This window comes from Grus americana, chromosome 19, assembly GCF_028858705.1.
Source record: "Grus americana isolate bGruAme1 chromosome 19, bGruAme1.mat, whole genome shotgun sequence".
NCBI lineage: Eukaryota > Metazoa > Chordata > Aves > Gruiformes > Gruidae > Grus > Grus americana.
The window spans coordinates 7,852,578-7,870,627 of NC_072870.1; the positions used below are offsets into that span (position 1 = coordinate 7,852,578).

General features: G+C 45.5%; 1 protein-coding gene across 7 annotated transcripts in view; it reads right to left on the reverse strand.

The window, feature by feature from the left end:
* Nucleotides 1-18,050, reverse strand: part of COL26A1 (collagen type XXVI alpha 1 chain) — a 195,846-nt gene that overhangs the window by 17,181 nt on the left and 160,615 nt on the right. For all 7 annotated transcript variants that reach the window (XM_054847523.1, XM_054847524.1, XM_054847519.1 and 4 more), the window contains 5 exons: nucleotides 14,713-14,866; nucleotides 11,428-11,472; nucleotides 8,207-8,323; nucleotides 6,856-7,008; nucleotides 1,192-1,284 (listed from right to left, as the gene is read on the reverse strand). In XM_054847523.1, the coding sequence (XP_054703498.1) occupies nucleotides 1,192-1,284; nucleotides 6,856-7,008; nucleotides 8,207-8,323; nucleotides 11,428-11,472; nucleotides 14,713-14,866 (562 nt within the window). The remainder of the gene's footprint in view (nucleotides 1-1,191; nucleotides 1,285-6,855; nucleotides 7,009-8,206; nucleotides 8,324-11,427; nucleotides 11,473-14,712; nucleotides 14,867-18,050) is intronic.

The window sequence follows — 18,050 nt, forward strand, 5'->3', positions numbered from 1 at the left end:
ATGATGCATTTCCATTGTTTAAAATGACAACTTTTGAGAAAACTTAAACTAGATCCACAGAACAGCTACATCAGAGCAAGACACTACAGTTGCTGTTTCTGAAACAGAGTCTCATAGGTGGCAGGGGAAGTCCATGGTCTGTCTCTCTAGTGTTAGAAAGTTGATGATGAACATGAAGGAGACAGGGTTTGGATGTAGCCAGCATGAAAGGCTGACTGCAGCAAAGCAAAGCGCTCTCTTGTTCTTTGCTCTCTCCGGTGGCAATAAATTCTTTTAAAGTCTGTACCACAGAAGAACCTGCTTCCAGGAGGAGTTAAACACTGTCTAAACAGGTCAACTTGTTTTACACAGTCACTTAAGAGATTCATTCCTTTTGGAAAAGTAATTATATCTCCACAATAGCTGTTAAATTATACCTGCAAATGGGAGACAGGATATTTGCTTAGTCTGAGCTTAGCAATACTCCTCTCTGCTTTAGTTGTCACAACCCTTGAGATGAAACAATGTGGACATTATACACAAAGTACAGCTGAATCAGCCTCAATCATTAATGCACCATACAAACGCTTAAGTCAAAGAATAAAGGAATTGAAGGATAAATGAAAGGCCCTCACAATGAAAGGAAAAGCCTTTTCTGCAGCTAATGGGAGTTCACTTCTAAATATGCATCATACAGGGAAGTGCTGATGTTTGCAGGAATACTATCATTTAAGCCACCCATCAGCACAGAGGAAAACATGACTTGCCACTGAATTTTCATCCCAGATTCTGATTTCGGTTATACTATTGAAAATCTGGAATAGCTCAAACCAGCTCCAAAGTCTGCATACAGATCAGCTGGCCAGATCCTGCTCTACAGCAACAGGACAGGATTGCAGCAGTGGTGAGAACAACTCTGCTCTCATAAAGGAATTCATGGGACAACCCATTCTTAAAGACAGTCTTTATTTATTCCCTTCTCAAGATGTGTCCTGCCAAGAGTATAAAACAATCTGCCACTATCAACAGAAAAGAAACCTGGCTACTTCTTGCCACCCTTCCCACTCCTGGACCCACTGCTCTACTGCCCTTCCAATGAGGACCACTTGCTTTCCCTGCCAGCATCCCACAGACGACTCCAGTCTCCATCAGAAATTTCTTTTGCTCATCTTCCCCATCATTACAGGTTTGTAGCTCAACTGAGTTTACTACCTGGTGGTCCAACAGGGCCTGGGGCTCCTCGTGGTCCTGGCAGGCCAGCCATGATGGTGTCTATGACGGTGGAGGCCAGTTGGGGTTCTCCATCTGTGTTAAAGAGCAGAGCAATTAGTGTCCCTGCAGCCAGAGCTGCCCAGTCCCAGTAGGCAGGATTTCTCTCCAAAATCCTTTGGCGCCTGTTGCTGGCCAAGGGCAGGCAGTGCTTCAGGACGCAAAATTTGGGCTCTTGGAGAAAATGCCCTTTGCTCTCTAAGGCCACAGGCTGCATCTCCCAGACCTCCAGAGCTGCTCATACCACCTCTGATAACACCAGAAAAGTTGCCCTTTCTGACAAAAAATTGGGTGTTCCTGCACACCTATATAATCCTTTGAATGCCAAAGTAGATTAAGAGTAACTCTGCACTGTACAGCAATAACTAAGCCAAAAATTCCCCTCTCTAAGACACATCTGGCTTCTGGCTACCTGAGAAATCAAACTTGGATCCCTCCCGTCCAGCATCAGTGAACTGCCGAGCCAGTCCGACAGTCTGGCATATCCCCACCAACCCAGCAAGGTCACCCTGCCATGAAGGTGGTGGTGGGAGATATCCTGAGGTCTGAGCATGCAGGAAAGCTTGGTGAGCGGGTGTGCTCTGCCCCCTCCACATACTCAGGAAACTCACTTGCCGTTTAGGATTACTTTAGGTGTTCAACTGGCCAGCTTGGGCAGGTCCACTGAGTTCTAGGAAATGGATGGAAATGAGAGCGGAGCAGGGAGGGGAAAGGCATCAGCAGGAATTGAAGGAATTTTGTGCTTTTGCACATCTTTCTCCGTCCTCTCCTGTTAGGAATAAAAATCAGCAGCCTGTAGCTGCCCCCATCTTCCCTCATACTTGAACCAATAGGCTTACTACTTCAGCTGGTGACTGAATAGAAAAAACAGAACTACATATAAAAAAGAAACCCTTATTATTTTTTGCAATTCCAAAACCATACTCAACAACCCTATTCCCCTATGGACCTGTACTGTAGGATACTAGTAGTCTGGGGGGGTAGCTGTATGGCAGAACCTTTCATCTGAGCATCCCATGATGCTATTTGACAGTTTTGAAAACCTAGGGGAAAAAATTCCATGACTGACCAAGACACAAGATCACAAAGCAGGGAAGGGAACCCCTGTGTCCTGATGCTGCTGAGATTTGAAATCCATGATCCTGACCAGTCCTATAGGACCAACTGCATATTTCCTGTTGCATTTAACCTGGATGAAGATGTTGGCTCCTGGTCACTGGGATAGTAAACCCTTTGAAAGTCCACATTTTTCCATTAGCTGGAGGCCACCGTGCAGGAATAATGCCTGTAACCTCAAACTTACTCATGTTTCCTTTCACCCATCGCTTTAACTCATCATAGTAGAATTCAGAGGAATTTGTTGTAGGTGTAAAAGACTGAAAATGTCTCACTGCTTTATTGCTGTAAATATCAAGTGACACCAGGCAGATCAGAAGGGTGTTTGTTTACTCTGCAGAGTCCAGCCTGAAGGACGTAAGGTGAAATCTCCAGAAATGTTAGCAGATACATTATGAAGCCTTTTCAACTTCTGGAGCGTTGGCAATGATAGAGAGGACTTTCAAGCTAGTTGTTTGAAAGCAGTTCCTAGGGAAAACTGTGAAATCTCTTTAACTGCCAAAGATGACAGTATATCACTGCAATGCCTTCCTGGCAGCAGCACAGCACAAGATCTAACCCAGATTCCTCTGAGAACCAAATCTCATGCCTAAAGCCTGAATGCAAACAGGTATTTCTTTGACTATTGTTTCCAACCCCTTCCATCTTCCCTTCTCCACAGCCCTGAAACAAAACAACTGAGACTGTTTTCATGTTCAGAAGGAAAGGTACCCAAGTGAAGTGTGTAATCCAATTAATGTGAGTTTTATTTGACCATGTCAAAATCCATCACAGCTTGGGAGTAAGATGAAATTGGGAAATGAGCATTGAACAGCAGTGAAGGCATTAACAATTGCAGAGCCTTTTGTTTTTGAAGAACAAGTGGTCAACAAAATCAAATGCATATCCACTAAGAGGGGGAGAGGATGGGCTGCAAACAACCAGGATTTAATTACTGCTGGAGATAAACCAGGGATAAAGATTTGGGTTACAAAACGTTCCAGCTAAATGGTACATTATTATGATGACAGATTCACTCCCACAAATTCACCTATCCTGACATTTGACTCAAAGTTATTTATGAAAGGCGATTCCATAACTGTGACACAGAAGAGAGCTCTGCTCAACAGCCCTTGAGCTCAGTAGCTCCAGATTTGGTCTTGGCAGCATAGGAGCATGGACATGCAGGAAATCCAGAGTGGCTCCTTCCTCAGCTGCAGCTGGAGGTTGGTATAGCAGCCACAGAACAGCTCCAGCAACAAATGGTAGCAGGAATCTTCCCTTCTCAGCCATCCCCTGTGCTGACCCAGGCTCTGGTGGGCTCAAGGGCTGGATTTTGTTTCAGTGCTTCTGGATATACCAAAGCAGAAGGTAGACAACTGTCTGCCCCATTTGAGAAAACCTTGATGCACAATTTGCTCCAGGAGCTTTCCGACTCCTAGCCAAGCCAAGAAGAAGAGCACAACCAGTCTGACCTGAGCAGATATGAGCACCCATGTTCTCTGGAAGAGAGCACAAACATCCTGCAAAGCGGAAACCTGAAACAGCACAGAAATGCCCTGAATGAGGCAGTGAAACTTGCCCAGCCAGACTGGCAAGGCCTCTCAGAGACACGGGCATAACCAGCCCTGAAAGCAATTGGTATGGTTTTCTAAATCAAATGCCATTCCCTTCTTCCTCTCTTTCCCCTTTGCGTCCCTCTCTGTTCTCCCTTCCTCAGGAATTGCTATGCATGGCAGCAGGCGCTGGGATGTCACTTCACAAATCTCTGTTCTACACTCTTCTTCACCAGTGATGTGCTGAGCGCACAGGCAAGCCTGCTGTGCCTCAGTTTCCCCTTGCTCTCCCTGCAAAATAGGTTCACCTTCTCTCATGTGTCCTTTGCAAACTGAAATCTTTGAGATGAAAGAAAACAGCCCTCAACAGAGTGAAAGTTGCATTCTTTTCTCTTTTCCCTAAAAAATGTCTTAGCTTTAGCATGAGAAAGCGGACTGAGCTGACTCCAGACCGCGTACCTGATCCACTCATTTTTAAGTGGCAGAGAAAGCAAGCGATCCTTGTAGTAGTAACCTCAGCAGTGGGGTATGGCAGTTTAGCTTCTGGCCTATGTCTAATGTTTCTAAGGGATAAATTCCCCCATTATAGGCTTGATTTGTTGAGACAAGATGGAAATGAAGTAATTCTGTCTTAATTTCTTTCTGCTACCTGATCTGGAGGGAGACAACTGGGACCAATTTCTTTACCACAGCACAGTGAAACTGTGAGAAAATATTTGTCTACCCGTTTTTGGCTTCTGCCTGCTGATAAACATTGCCAACAAGAACTTGTTGCGATTAATAAAGGCACATGCATTAACCACGTTCAGGCGGAACCAAACACTGTACTACTAATAATAATCTGATACAGCTTTCTCCCATCTTTGTGGGTGCACATGCTCATTACCAGGAATATGCTTCCCTCTGCTGTCAGCAGCTGGAATCTTGCATTTATAGTTTTCAGATGTGGTCCATTCAAAATAAATAAATAAAAAAAAAATCTACCCAGAATTTACAAGGCTAAGTTTTATTGGTTGTAGAGGATCAGCCTTCCACCAACCTCTGGCAGACAAAATCAGCCAACACATAAGCAAAATGGTAAGTTTTGTAAGAAAATGGTCTCGATATTGCTGTAACTTTATCACATAGATAACTTACACTTGCAGTGAGATTTGTAATAAGAAAAAATTTTAAAACGAGAAAAGTTGTCAAAAAGTTTTGGGCTACTCTTTCTGCAAACCAGGAAATACACCACAGATATGGGGGAGAAGTACAGGGCTGCCCCAGAGATGTGACAGTCACCATTTACTCACGGTACTCAAGTCCACGTGGGAACCTGTTGCTGCCCAGTACTGGCAGAGTTAATACAGATATTTATCCACTCATTTATCCATTTCCCATTTTGGGACAATACAGAGTTCACCCTTCTCACAGATCAGCCAGTAAGGCCATGTAAGCAATGCCTTTGTATACTTTTAAATTTAATTTATCCACTACTTTGGAAGAAAGAGTTTAATTTAAAGGCTAGTTGGAGGAAGGGGGCAGCAGCAGTACCCAAACCATCCTTAAGGATCCTTTGGAATAAAAGGCTGAATGTGGAATGGCACCATTTGGTGTGATCCTGTAAGGCAGCGAGGTGACTATAATGCAAAACTTCAGTGTTAAAAGGCTTGTGAATGCAGCAGCTCGGTCTACATTTTTCTGAAAATCTTAGTATTGAACCACAATTAATTTCATCCTTCCCGTACGCTCTACATAACTCAATATGAAATTGAGCTGTTAAAATTGTTCCCAAACTAAAAAGACATCTGTTCACTTTTGGGAAGAGGAGTCTGGAGAGCGGAGTGAAGGGAAAGGAGAAATCTAGAAAACTATCAGACACAGGGACACTTACTGATCCTTGGCGGTAACTAATGCAACTGAGCTTTGAAGCTGTATGTGAGCAGAAGAGCTGGGGAAGAGGCACAGCTGAAGTCTGGAGGAGTGGAGATGGGAGACCCAACAGAGCTGGGGCTCCAGGGGTTTACAAGCCAAGTGGAGATAACAGCTGAGCTCTGCTTTAGATGCCAGTCAGGCCAAGACTGGACTGGAAGAATCAAGCCCAAATTTGAGAGCACTCAGATAAAAAATGTATAATGTGCCTTTCCTAGAAAGCCTTTTCTTGCCACAGACAGCACAAATCAAATAAATGTATTTTTAAATCACCATAGGCTCAAAGAAACACTGGCCCTCCAGTTATAAGGAAGGGATAAATCACTGCCTTGGTCTGGGCATTCAAGTCCATAATTCTGTGCTTTGCGTGGATGTGGGATAATGTTGATGCACCAGAAACGCAGGTGGAAGATGCATCTGCGGGGGCAGGAAAACAGACGCATTTAACAGATGTCCTTGTTATGTTATATAATTTCAGAGTTGCAAACCTTTGGTGCTCATTTCTGAGCAACCCTGAGCACTGTCAGATGGCAACAGCGGCACCACGAGGTCTCTCAACAGGCAGTTTTGTTCCACCAGCACCTAATCAGCCAGACTGCTATATTTCTCCACCCACTTCTCTCTCATGTGATGCTACCTGAGCTCTGTCATCTCACTAGAGACCCTCTTCTCAGCAGCTACTCATGATGGAAGCTTAAAGGACACCAAGTTGCCTCCTCAAAGCTATGATGAACCCAGAAAACCAGGCACAGGGAACAACCATAAATCCCCCAACCCCTTCCCACTGATGGTTTTGGAAGAACAGTGACTTAATTCCTCATTTTGGCAAGGTGAACCGCTCTAGCTTCTAAGTCTTACATGTTTCATCTTGAAATTCTGTCTTCCAGGAGACCCACACAATGGAGGCAGATTGTCTAGCTGCTCCCAGGGAAGGCAGGGCCCTGGCAGAGCCTGGCTGGGAGACTGCAGGAAGACCTGAGCTGCTCTGTGCCTGCCTACTCTGCTGATGTATGAGAAAAAAATGGGAACCGAGGAGGAAACTTACTTTCTTTTTCAGCTGTAGGCTGGAGTGAGTAGAGAACCCCTTGTTGGAAGGTAAGAGGAAGGCTTGGGGTGGCTGGTGGCCCTGGAGGACCTGGGGGACCTGGGATCCCGGTTTCTCCTGGAAGTCCTCTTGGTCCTTGAGGTCCCAACAGCCCTGTGTGGAGGCAAGAGAGGATGTGTTAGTGCATTTGAAGATGTGCTAATGATGCTACCATGTAAAAAGGCAGTAAGACAACAAAGGATTTCTGTCCTGAACTGTAATTGTGGGAATTAGGAGGCAGGGGGAGAAATAGGAACAGCTTCCCAATTTTCCATTATGTGCCTTTACTATCTTCCTCTGCAGCGCAGATAGCCTTACTTGGCTCAAAGGTGCTGCGAAGCTTAATTCCTGAAAGAGTAAAATCTCCCCCCTCCCTGAGGCTGAGCAAGAAACTGAAGGCAGCAGGGTGTGAAATCAAGCACCATTCTTTCTGTTCCCCTCCACATACACCCATATGTCACGTTACTGCCAGGACAGCACAGAAAGAACAATGGAAATCCAGGCAGTCCAGCAGCAGACCGATTCCGCTTCCTGTGGAGCTGGAAGGCTCTTGTGGCAAACTGAGAAACCAAAAGGCAGACACATCCTCGGCCAGACTTTAGCCATTGACAGGTTGCCAGAAAATGCCAAAAAGTATTCAGGGCCACTCTCACATTTAAGGCATGCTCCGAGTTTCAGATCTTTCCTGAGCTCGGATTTACAAGGCACAGCCTTTTAGACACACATAGCAAGCACAGAGCCTGAGGTCTGGCACCTATTGTGTAGTATCGCCTTCATCAAAAGATTTAGGAACATTTTGGGGATGAAGAAAGTCTCCTAGCTCAGGAATGGACTATACTCTGAAAGAATGGCCTCATAACCTTTTCCCTTAACATACAAAAACATCATTCGTTTGACATCCTGACATCTGACAGCTTGACACAAATGGTGGAGAAAAAAGGAAGTTAAAACAGGCGCACAGCGAGAGGGTTAAACAGGGAATGCTCTTCTCCAAAGGCTGACACATCAGAGACTGTTTTTTACAGCTCCTGAGCAGGATGGGGAAACATGATCCTGCTCTGCAGCTTTCTGGACAAGCTCTCTCCAGCTCCACAGGAAATCCCAGGGACTGTCATTGCTCGTGCAGGTGGTTGCCTGCTCTGAGAGCTGCTGGCTGGTTTCCGTGCCCAGGGGACTCGCTGAATGGATTCAATGCCAACTGAAGATGCTCAGCACCTTGTATGTCCAGCCTTTTATGATCTGTTGTCAGAGATAATTTGTATAAACTGAAATCTCTCCTATCCTGGTAGCACTGCCCTCCTCCAGGACTTACCTGGTGGCCCTGCTGGGCCCCTCTCGCCGGGTTGTCCCTTCTCTCCTTTTGGCCCTGGTGGTCCTGGAAGACCAGTTGGTCCGACTGGTCCTGGAGGACCAACCTGTCCTGGCAGCCCTGAAAACATTCAGAAAGGAAATTAGTTGGAGGTTAAGACACTGCTGAGGTCAGAAGGTCTTTAGCAACCTCGAAACCAGAGGAGAGGGACTCAAAGATGCAAGGGGGAGAAGTACAGCTTTGCACAGACAGGGTGGTACTGGTGGCAAGAGCTGGCTGGTATATAGGGCAGAAGAGCCAGACTGGACCTTGCTTCTCCTCTTCTTCCTCCAATCTTTAAATAAACAAGCATGTCCCCACGCACAAGGCCCACCCCAAAATATCAGCAGGATGTGCACCTCCAGCTGAGATGTGCTGGTCACAGCTAAACTGAGCCCCCACTGTCCCCAAGGTCTGAATGGCTCTGGGCAGGATTTGGCTGGTGCCTCAAACACTCCTTCGCTAGCTGCATCCAGACACTTGTGTCAGCTCCATGGTAGTCCCAATGTATCAAAATACACAAAATATATTTACAAAAGCAAATCAAACCCTGTCTCGCACTTGCTCTGGCTGATCTATACATACCACCCAGAGATTTGGCATCAAAGATGTTTCCCTGTTTTCTCCTGTTTTCATTCATCGAACAAGTGTACCATGCTGTGCACAAGCATTTTTCATCCCAAACTGAAATTAATGCACCCACACTTTTGAAGTAACTGCATGTTACTAATTTATATCAATGAATAGGGTGCTGAGCAAACCCATCTGGAAATACCAGTAACACAATAATTACAGCCCAGCGGGATGCTTCTTGGCAAGTCCACTCAGACCCCCAGTAAGCCTATGAAAGTTGCAGGCAGCATTTGTAATCTGACAGTGACTATTTCTGATGACGCTAAATAAAATCTTAATGTTGTTTTCTTTAGACTATCAAAATACTAACAACACTTGGCAATTTTATAGTGTTTTTCAGAAAAATGCTGTGCATCTTTGGCTCACAAAAATAGTAGCTGCTTTGGAAAGATACACTTAAATACTGTGCAAACATCAGTGCAGCCTTTAATACCTTAGAGAGGTGTGTGAGTTAGTCTGTCTACTCGGATTAAGTGGTTAACAGTTACAATAAAGGCATTAACTGTCAGAGCCAAAAGAGTCAGAGGTTCCTGGTTTCTGGGCTACCAAAAGGCTTTGAGTATTTGAAAGTAGTGGCAGATGCAAGCTACAAAGCCAGAGGAAGATCTTTCTTGAGTCCAGAGTTCAGTGCACTCAGATTTCAAGTTTTAGCCTGTCTATTAAGTATGGCCATAACCAGTAGAGGGCAAGTTAAGTTTCGATAAACTCTGAAGCAGTGTTCTTCCCCTCCCCTGGCATCAGAAGAGGTACTGGATGCTCCAAGAGCAGTGCCAGGAGAACCTGCTGCATGTAGGGAAGAATGATGGGAATAGAGGGAGAGAAGGGAAAAAGGAACTGGCCAGCTAACACCTCCACAGCTGGTACCAAAGGGAACAGGGCTACATAATAAAAAACAAGGCTCACAGGGTTTGCAGCTCCCACGTTTGGATCCAGTTCCCACTCTAGGTGTGGGACAGCCCACCTGGGGCACAAAACCTTGTCCCCGCAGACATTCATCCAAAGATTCCCCTTCCTCTCTTCTTTTTTTACCATTCTGGAGAGATGTCCAAGTTAGTTTTTCTTACAAAAATGAAATGTATCCACCTCTAATCCATGGTGAAACTGGCAGACTAAAGAAATGAGATTTTTTTGAAAGGCTTTGTGTGAGTGTGTGTGCCTGTATTTTTGTTTTATTTAAGTCATCAGTAAAGATCTGATTTAATTTGAGTATTGAACAAGGAATTAAGGTAAGGTTTTAATCTGGATCAATCTGCTTACCCGGAGGACACGCACTGCAGACTTTTCTATGAATAGAGGGGCTCCTTTAATGGATCTCACCTGACAGTGGATGCAGTACTTGGCAAGCTCAGGCAGATGATCAGGAGCCCATTTAAGAGAGCAAGAGCCTTTGTTCACAGCATTGCAAACAGCTTCTCCCCCCTATCAAAACCCCCCAACACGCCTGAAACTTTACTGCAGCAAATTCTTTCCAGCACACAGGGAAGAACAGCAGAAGCACTGTTTTGCAAGCACAGCACACTGTGCTGCTGAGTGTGGGTCAAAACATTTCCTCGCTTGTATAAATCAGCCTCAGTCCTTCAGTTCAACCTTTATAACTCAATCCCGTGAACTTCTGCAGACCAAGAGCAATCATTTGCTGCTAGCATCCTCAATCACGCTGCTGCAGTAGAGCTTTAAAGAAACTGGCACTTACTTCCCTGAAGGTAGAAAGCACTAAAGGAAAGACTAGGAGAAGCAGCACTGAGTAATGCGTCAGGCAAATGCTCATACTGGTGACAAATGGTATTACCAGCATAAAAGAGACAAGTGCAAAAGGCAGAGGAAAGAGGGAAGGATTCAGGGAAGAAGGGGGAAGGAAATGAATAGGCCAAATCTTCAGCTGGCATAAATCAGCTCTTCTGCAGTGGCATTGCTTTCAGAGAGCTGCAGCCCATGGCGAGTATTTATCCTCCAAAAATATGAAAGAAAAAGCCACGAGGGGGAAAAAGAAAAAAGGCAGAGGGTGAGTATTGTACTGCTGGAGACCAAATCAGATGTGCAGAGAGCTGGATTTTCTTCCTGGCCCTGTCATTAACCTGCAACACACCATCTGTTCCCTTTCCTTCCCCCAGGTTTTCTCTGTACAGGAGCAGGTATTCTCTGTTTGTATGGAGCTCAGCAAAACGAAGCCCAGAACATCACCAGCAGCTCTCGTGCCCCTGGCAGGCAATACCAGTAAGATAACAACAGCGTTTTCTCCCATCACTCAGCACACATCCTGCTCGCTCTAGCCATGTGTCCTCCAGTGAACTGCCTCTCCATCGGGCAGCACTTTCCGTCCTTTGTGTGCTGGGGGAACTGAATGTCTCAAAGACGATAAAGCTGGCATTGCACCTCTAACCAGAGCAGCCCATGATCAGATAAAACCCAAAGAAAAAACCCAGCCTCTCTGTGAGGCTCCGAATCACTGAGAACTCCTGACCACAGGACCCTTGTGCTTTTTGGAACATATGTACTGGGCACTGCAATATTTTGTGCTTTGAAAGAGGAAATAGCAGGAACCATTGACTTACCCTGTGGTATTAGCTGCTCCTCTGCACCTCTGTGTCCTTTAGGCTCTAGTTAAGAGGGTCAGGGTGAAAAAAAAAAAATAAAGGAAACAGATATGAAAAATTAGGTCTCTTGCTGCCAACTGGCTCAGCCAGAGTATATATATTTTCTTAATACTCAGTAAAATGTATCCTGTTGATTAACAAGCTGATCAGAAAGGCCAGCAGTGCAGCTGTCTCAACAGCTCTGATTGCTTTTAAATGATTGTCTATTCTCAGGCCTGTCACTCACAGAAGAAATAACTACCCTAATAAACGGTAGCATGTTTTCCTGGACTTCAGCCTGGAGAGGTGTCAGCCAACCCAGAGCTATAAGGTCATGCAGAAACATTCCCACCATTCACAGCATCTAGTCCGTATCAGCCATCTTTCTGTTAGGCACCAATGTTCTGCCTTTAGTCCATCCGGTTGAGAAACTTGGTGGCACGCAAGCTAGGATTTGGATTTGCTTTGGCTGAAAAACTAGAAGCAGGGCAAAGTAGGCAATATTTCACAAAAACTTCTGGAGAAGGGGATGGGAGGGACAGAAGCTTAGCTCTCCACAACCCCAAACCACACAGGACACTCAGGTTTGACTTCCACCTGTGCTAATATCATGCTTGTTGAAAGATCTCCTGAGGTCTGCAATCTCTGTAAGCGACCCTGGGGCCAGCTTTCAGCAATGAGTCACAGTACAGCATTGAAATCATGCAAAATGGGCAGTCCCCCACCATCCTAAAACAACTGCGTGAAATTCCCTACATTTCACCAAAGTTCACAGTGCTGTTTTTTTGGCTGGCTTTGAATTGTAGATAGAAACTGGTGCGTGCAGGGAAGGAAGCCAAATGTGGACCCAGATCCATGAAACATCCCCACAGCTCCGTAGCAAAGCAAGCGTTTGAAGCCCACAGAGCTCGGGTAGGGGCTTGAGCATGCAAACACATGTCAATAAGCAACTTAACCGATTACTTCTAATCGCTGAAATACACTGTCCTGACCTGAAACGGTCCAGTGCACGCCTGATTCCCAGTTACTACTCTAGAGTTGTTATTCCACACTAGGTTAAAGAAATCAAAGCTAGAAAAATAAAGGGTAACTGTGAGGAAGGACTGCACCTGGTAGCACGCAGGCAGGCTGTAACGCACAGCCTGGAAGTCTGGCTGACAAGACAGACTCACATAAAACTCAGATAACATCACCTGTGTTTTGGAGGTGACCACTAGCCACCTCCTGGATTTACTGCAGGGGTGGAGGGTGCTGGACCATGGAGTCAGCCTGATGCGAGCACTACAGGAGATCCATTCTGGTTTGCATCACTGCCTGGGGGAGCGGCATTCACTGCTCTTGCTGAGTGAGAGGAGATTATTGTGTACGGAGCCTCCAAGAGAGGAGGACTTTGAGCGGAAGGGACAGAGTCGTCAGCACTTTTGCTAGATTGACTTTTGTACAATGAAGTGCAGGTGCAGAGATACTGTGACAGCAAAAATAAATGACATGGAGAAGGCAGAATGAGCATATAATGGACACTGGGGGAAACTGCTTTAATTCAGTTCCTGGCAGCCATCACTGTGGTTCTGAAAATACTTTGCAGAACATATTGTTAGTGAACCTCCCTCCATGTTGTGGCATCCTGTCAAATTATAAACATGGACGACATCTGGTCTATGTTGGTTGCTCCAAGTCTGCTACAGTCATGAAGGGCTGCCATAATAAACTGCTCGGATAAAAAAAAAAAAAAAAGGGCAAAAAAAGAAGAAAAAAGTAAAAAAGTAAAGTAGGCTCTATAGAGGATAAGGAACTAAAGAACTGCTCTGGGAGCAAGCAAAACAACTGACAGACAGGGCTTTGGAAGCAGAGAACGGGGATCTTGAAATGAGAATGCCAAGGTCAAGGAAATTCAATGCGTGGGGATCTGTCTAGCCAAGTGGGCTCAGAGGGAGATTTTCTTATAAGTGTATTTTTTTTTCATGCCACAAGAGGGATCATAAAACAGCCCATTGTGTTTATGGTAAATTTAAAAAATATAACGCAGACTGCAACTGATGTTGCTATTCATGGGAAAGTTTTTCCTCCTAATAAAACCAAAAATTACCCCTACACCCCAGTCCTCTGCCTCCCTGCACTGCTCCCAGATGGGGAAACACTGCATTCAGCGCTTGGTAGGTGACTATAAATTGTCCTCCTGTGATCCCAATGGCTCTCTGGAGCTTCTTCAGGAATGTTTCAATCTATCCAGGCCTCAAAATCCACAGTCTTTGGACTTAAAACATGTACAGTGAAACACACAGGCAGGCATAGTGGCCCTACTTTGGTTAAAAGAAATCTAACTTTCCCACAACCAGAATTCAGCTCTCGGTAGATGCTTGTGCCAACAGAAATCAAGTGTAGAACGGGCCATTAAGGCTGGCAAAACGGAGCTTAATATGTTAGTTTCTGAGCTTAGCTGCTTTCTTCCGGGAACATGCCTGCTCTGTGCTGGCTTAACTCAAGGAGAGGCAGAGGCGTGGAGAGAAAAGCCCAAAGTCCCTCTCTTTGCAAAGGGGTGACCCTCATCCCTGCCCGGGCAGTGGGAAGGGACCCTGAGGGAATCATGCCCAGCTTGCTGCAGGTAAAAGGATGCTTTGTGGTGGGATCAGAGAAGATTAAATTCCTTCTTCATCCATTGAGTCCGCATGCATGTTGGTGTGCAACCATCTATGCATTCACAGCTCAACAGAAAGGGAGGGACAAGAGGCAGCATTAGACCTTTAGACTGAACAGCCCCTGGTGTGCGGGAATCCTGTCTCTAGAGCTAAATAATGCCAATTCTGACTCTAAAAGAGAGGCTGAAAGCTCTCAAAACACCTCTCCGCAGGGTGGCTTTCCTGCTGAGCACAATCCCATCTTGCAGCGAGCATTTGCAAAAACCAAAGCTATGGTGTCCCTGCTGAGGGTGTAAAGCAAAGCGCAGACATGGAGCCACCCGTGCCAGCAAGGCTGCCTGCCCTGCACTCATCACGCAGCACCATGCAGCCGCTACCGTCAACGGCTCCCTGCTGGGTCAAACACACAGCAGCTAATGTGCCCACAAAAAAAGAGAGGAATTGTCCATCTCAAAATCTTAACCCTCTTCTTTACAGAGAGAGGGAAGGAGCTGCCAGTGTTTCCCTCCAACCCCTCTCCCCTGCAGTCTCCAATACCATGGCAGACTGACACAGCCTCCTTTTTAGTTACCCTGCGGGAATCGTGTATGTAGAATGGGTGATTTGGTGAAGAGCAGGTTAGGCTTACCAACAGATCCCACTGTTTTTCTCAGGACAGTTCCAGGATTCAGCAGAGGAAAGGCATCTGGTAACAAATCGTCGTACCATGTGGCTGTTGTCCCAGTGATGGGCAGGTTGTTTTCCAGTGGTGGGCTTCGCTCTGCAGCCTCAAGCAGAAGGATCTAGACGGGACACGGGGAAGGCAAACAAGGTCAGTGGGTTAGTTTCATACACTGTCTCAATCCTGAAGAGGTCTTGAAACTCCTCTCCCTGTCAGCAGGAGCTGGGAATAACTGCATCACAGACTGCAGGGTTTTGGTGTTAAAGCTGTTGGTTTTCTGGAAAGCGGCAGTAATTAGCGTAGGAAGCTGCTGGGTTAAGTTGCAAGAGGGTCCTGCATACGCCTTCCTTGGAGAGGGCTTCACTGCTTCCAGAGAGACTTAGCCTCACAGGGGATTGTCTCCCTAGTGAGAAAGATGAAACTAGGGACCAGAGCTGCTCTTAGGGGACACCGCATTTCACTGCTAGGTGATGTGTTCAAATCCAGAGTCATAAGGTCAGAAATTACTAAGAGCTGGTACAAGGTGAACGGCTGTACCCTGGATGCCCGGGGTAGCAAACTGAGGTGCCTCAGGACACAGACTGGTTGTAACTCAAAGCACAAATGCTGACCAAATTAAAGATGATGGAGAATATGAACCTTTTAAAGAGTTGAAGTAGTTTAATTTTGGAGCGAATAAAAAAAGGCAAGCAATTTCCTTAAAGAGCTCTACTTAGAAGTAACAGGATATTATTAAAACTCAGAACTGTTTCTATACCTTGTAAACACACTACCTTCAAACAAATCCACATCCCAGTGTGTGTCCCTGAGCTATTTGGGCCATTTACAACCTAAGCTCCTTGGCAAAGTGACCCCATTTGCCCTGTATGATTTAGACTGCTGTTCATCAAGCTGCGCTGCCCTAGCCACTGGTGGCCCATATGAAACTGGAAGCTAGTCTTTAACATGCCTGCAAAAACCTTAACACCCACAAGAAGTAGAGAGATGGAGGACCCAGGTGGACTCTGCCCACTGACAAACCCCAGTAAAGTGGAGCCCAAGGGAAAACTCTTGCACTTAATAATCGACATTTTTAATTAAAGTTTTCAGAAAATCAGGATTTAAAAAACCATATATTTCTATTTTAATCTAAATGCTTCATCCCCCTGCCTTCCCAGCCACAAAGCAAGGGTGGCATAACAAAGTAGTCTACAGATTTCTTTTGTAAAAGCCTAACCCCTCGGGAGCGCTGACCTGGAAAGCCAAGCCCACGTGCTCTGCTGCAAATGGATTTCACCCCAGTTGCCAGACAGACAGTAAACAGAGGCCAAGGGCAGCACCCGCTTTCCTGGAGGGACAGCCAAAGGGTCGGCAGCCCCTGCATCAGCCATGCGTGGGATGCAGCAGCAACCCTGGCGCTCACCTGGCACTGGATCAGTCCCTGGCAAAGCTGCCTGCCCAGGGTGACGCAGGATGGAGGCAGGAGCAGGGCTGAGGTTTCCAGAACCAGAGTTTTGATCCAAGCATCCAGCACCTCCAGCAGAGTCTGCTTTCTGAGCACAAAGCTACATGGGAAAATCATTCAAGGAGTGCAACGCTGTGGGTTGTTACAGCACTGTCTCTTCCTGTTTGGAAACCACCTAAGCAAATACTGATTTAGGGATAAGGGAAATAAAAGAGAATACGGCTCAAACTTTCCACTAAATCCCTAGAAGTTTCAGCTTTTACATGCTGTGTTGTCTTTACATAATGAAGTCACACTGCAATTATAAATGAGAGTGACTTGGCTCCATTTATTTGTTTTTAACTTGCAATTATTACAAGGTTTATCACTTATTTATTACAAGGCATGGTGAGAGCCAGTATTGCAGCAGTGCCAGAAATGATGAACTTCCTGCAGAATGCACTGGCCTGACAGGGGTGAATCAGAAACTAATTAAACTGGGAGCTAGGTTAAGTGCACGGGAACTGAACCTCAGCTGTTGCAAACAAGCAAAATTCTTCCTTTATTGCAAGGATCTTTATTCGTAGATCCAGAGTCTTGCTTTCTGAGTAATAAGGCAAAAAGGAACCAGGTCACAATTCTTTTATTCAACAGGCTTCTCTGATGCCAGGCAAGGAAGGAATTGGGTCAGTCTGTCTCTTGCACTTCTGCACTTCTACCTAATGATTTATTTGTCAGACTTGCAAGGAAATACGCTATCAGTTCAACAAACACTTAAGCATGTGCCTTACCAAAATCATACTTAATTCCCAGTGACATGGGACTCAAGCCTGCATTGAAGACCTTTTCTGAATCACTTTATACTATCATATTATTCTCTCACTTCCCCACCAAAACACCTGGATGTTGCCAAAGTGTCCTCAGCAACAGAGGCAAAACTAATCCCGGAGGTGGCAAATTAGAGGGGCTACAGCCAGGGCAGGGTTAGGATGCTCTGCTGTGAGGAAGGGACCGACAAGGGCTGTCCTGGACAGTATTTTGCTGCAGCCCAGCTGTGGGAAGAGGTGATATTAAATCAATAGCAGCAACGGTCAGAGACCAGCAAACTGCAGGGGTCCGGGGCCCTCCCGGGCAGTGCAAGCGGCACTAGCGCAGCTCTGCTGAAGGTTGCATCTGGAGTGGAACAGCTCCAAATCATTTTTATGGGTGATAATAAAAATGTGTTACCACATAATCAACACAAAACAGTGGCAATGGTATCCCTTTTCATTAAAAAAACATGTTTTAAATGAGCGCTCCGCTGATAAACGCTGTAAAAGATTTAAAGGCATGCACAGAATAATCCAGTATGCTCTTTTATAAATTGACTATATATACTTAGCAGTCATTAAGGCTCAAACCACAGCAACAAGTTTATTTTCCCTGGGCACAAAATGATAGAAGTCAGGAAGTCTCCAGACTTGAAATTGCTGAGAAATTCTAGTTTTTATGATTAGGACTGAAGAAGTGCCCAAAAGAAATAAAGTAGAAAGAAGAGAGCTCTCACATCCGTGAGATCCACAGAGCCAAACTAAAGAAGGGAAAGCAGGAGGGATAGTCACATTCAAAATCTCAAACTATATGCAGTTCTTTCAACAAGGAGTGTCCTCTCGTAAGCTAGCACAGCACATAGCACGAATGGGGTCCTTACACATTACTGCAATAGCACTGGAGCCATTCATCTATTTTCTGTCACGTTCTGTTTTTCTTAAGGCTGCCATTGCCGTAGTCAAGGGACTCGAAGAGAATTCCCACTTTCATTAAACAAAAAAAGAAAGTTTTAGCCCTCTGAGTAAACTGCTGGAAAATGATACCACAGAGGCTCACAGCCAGAAAGCAAATT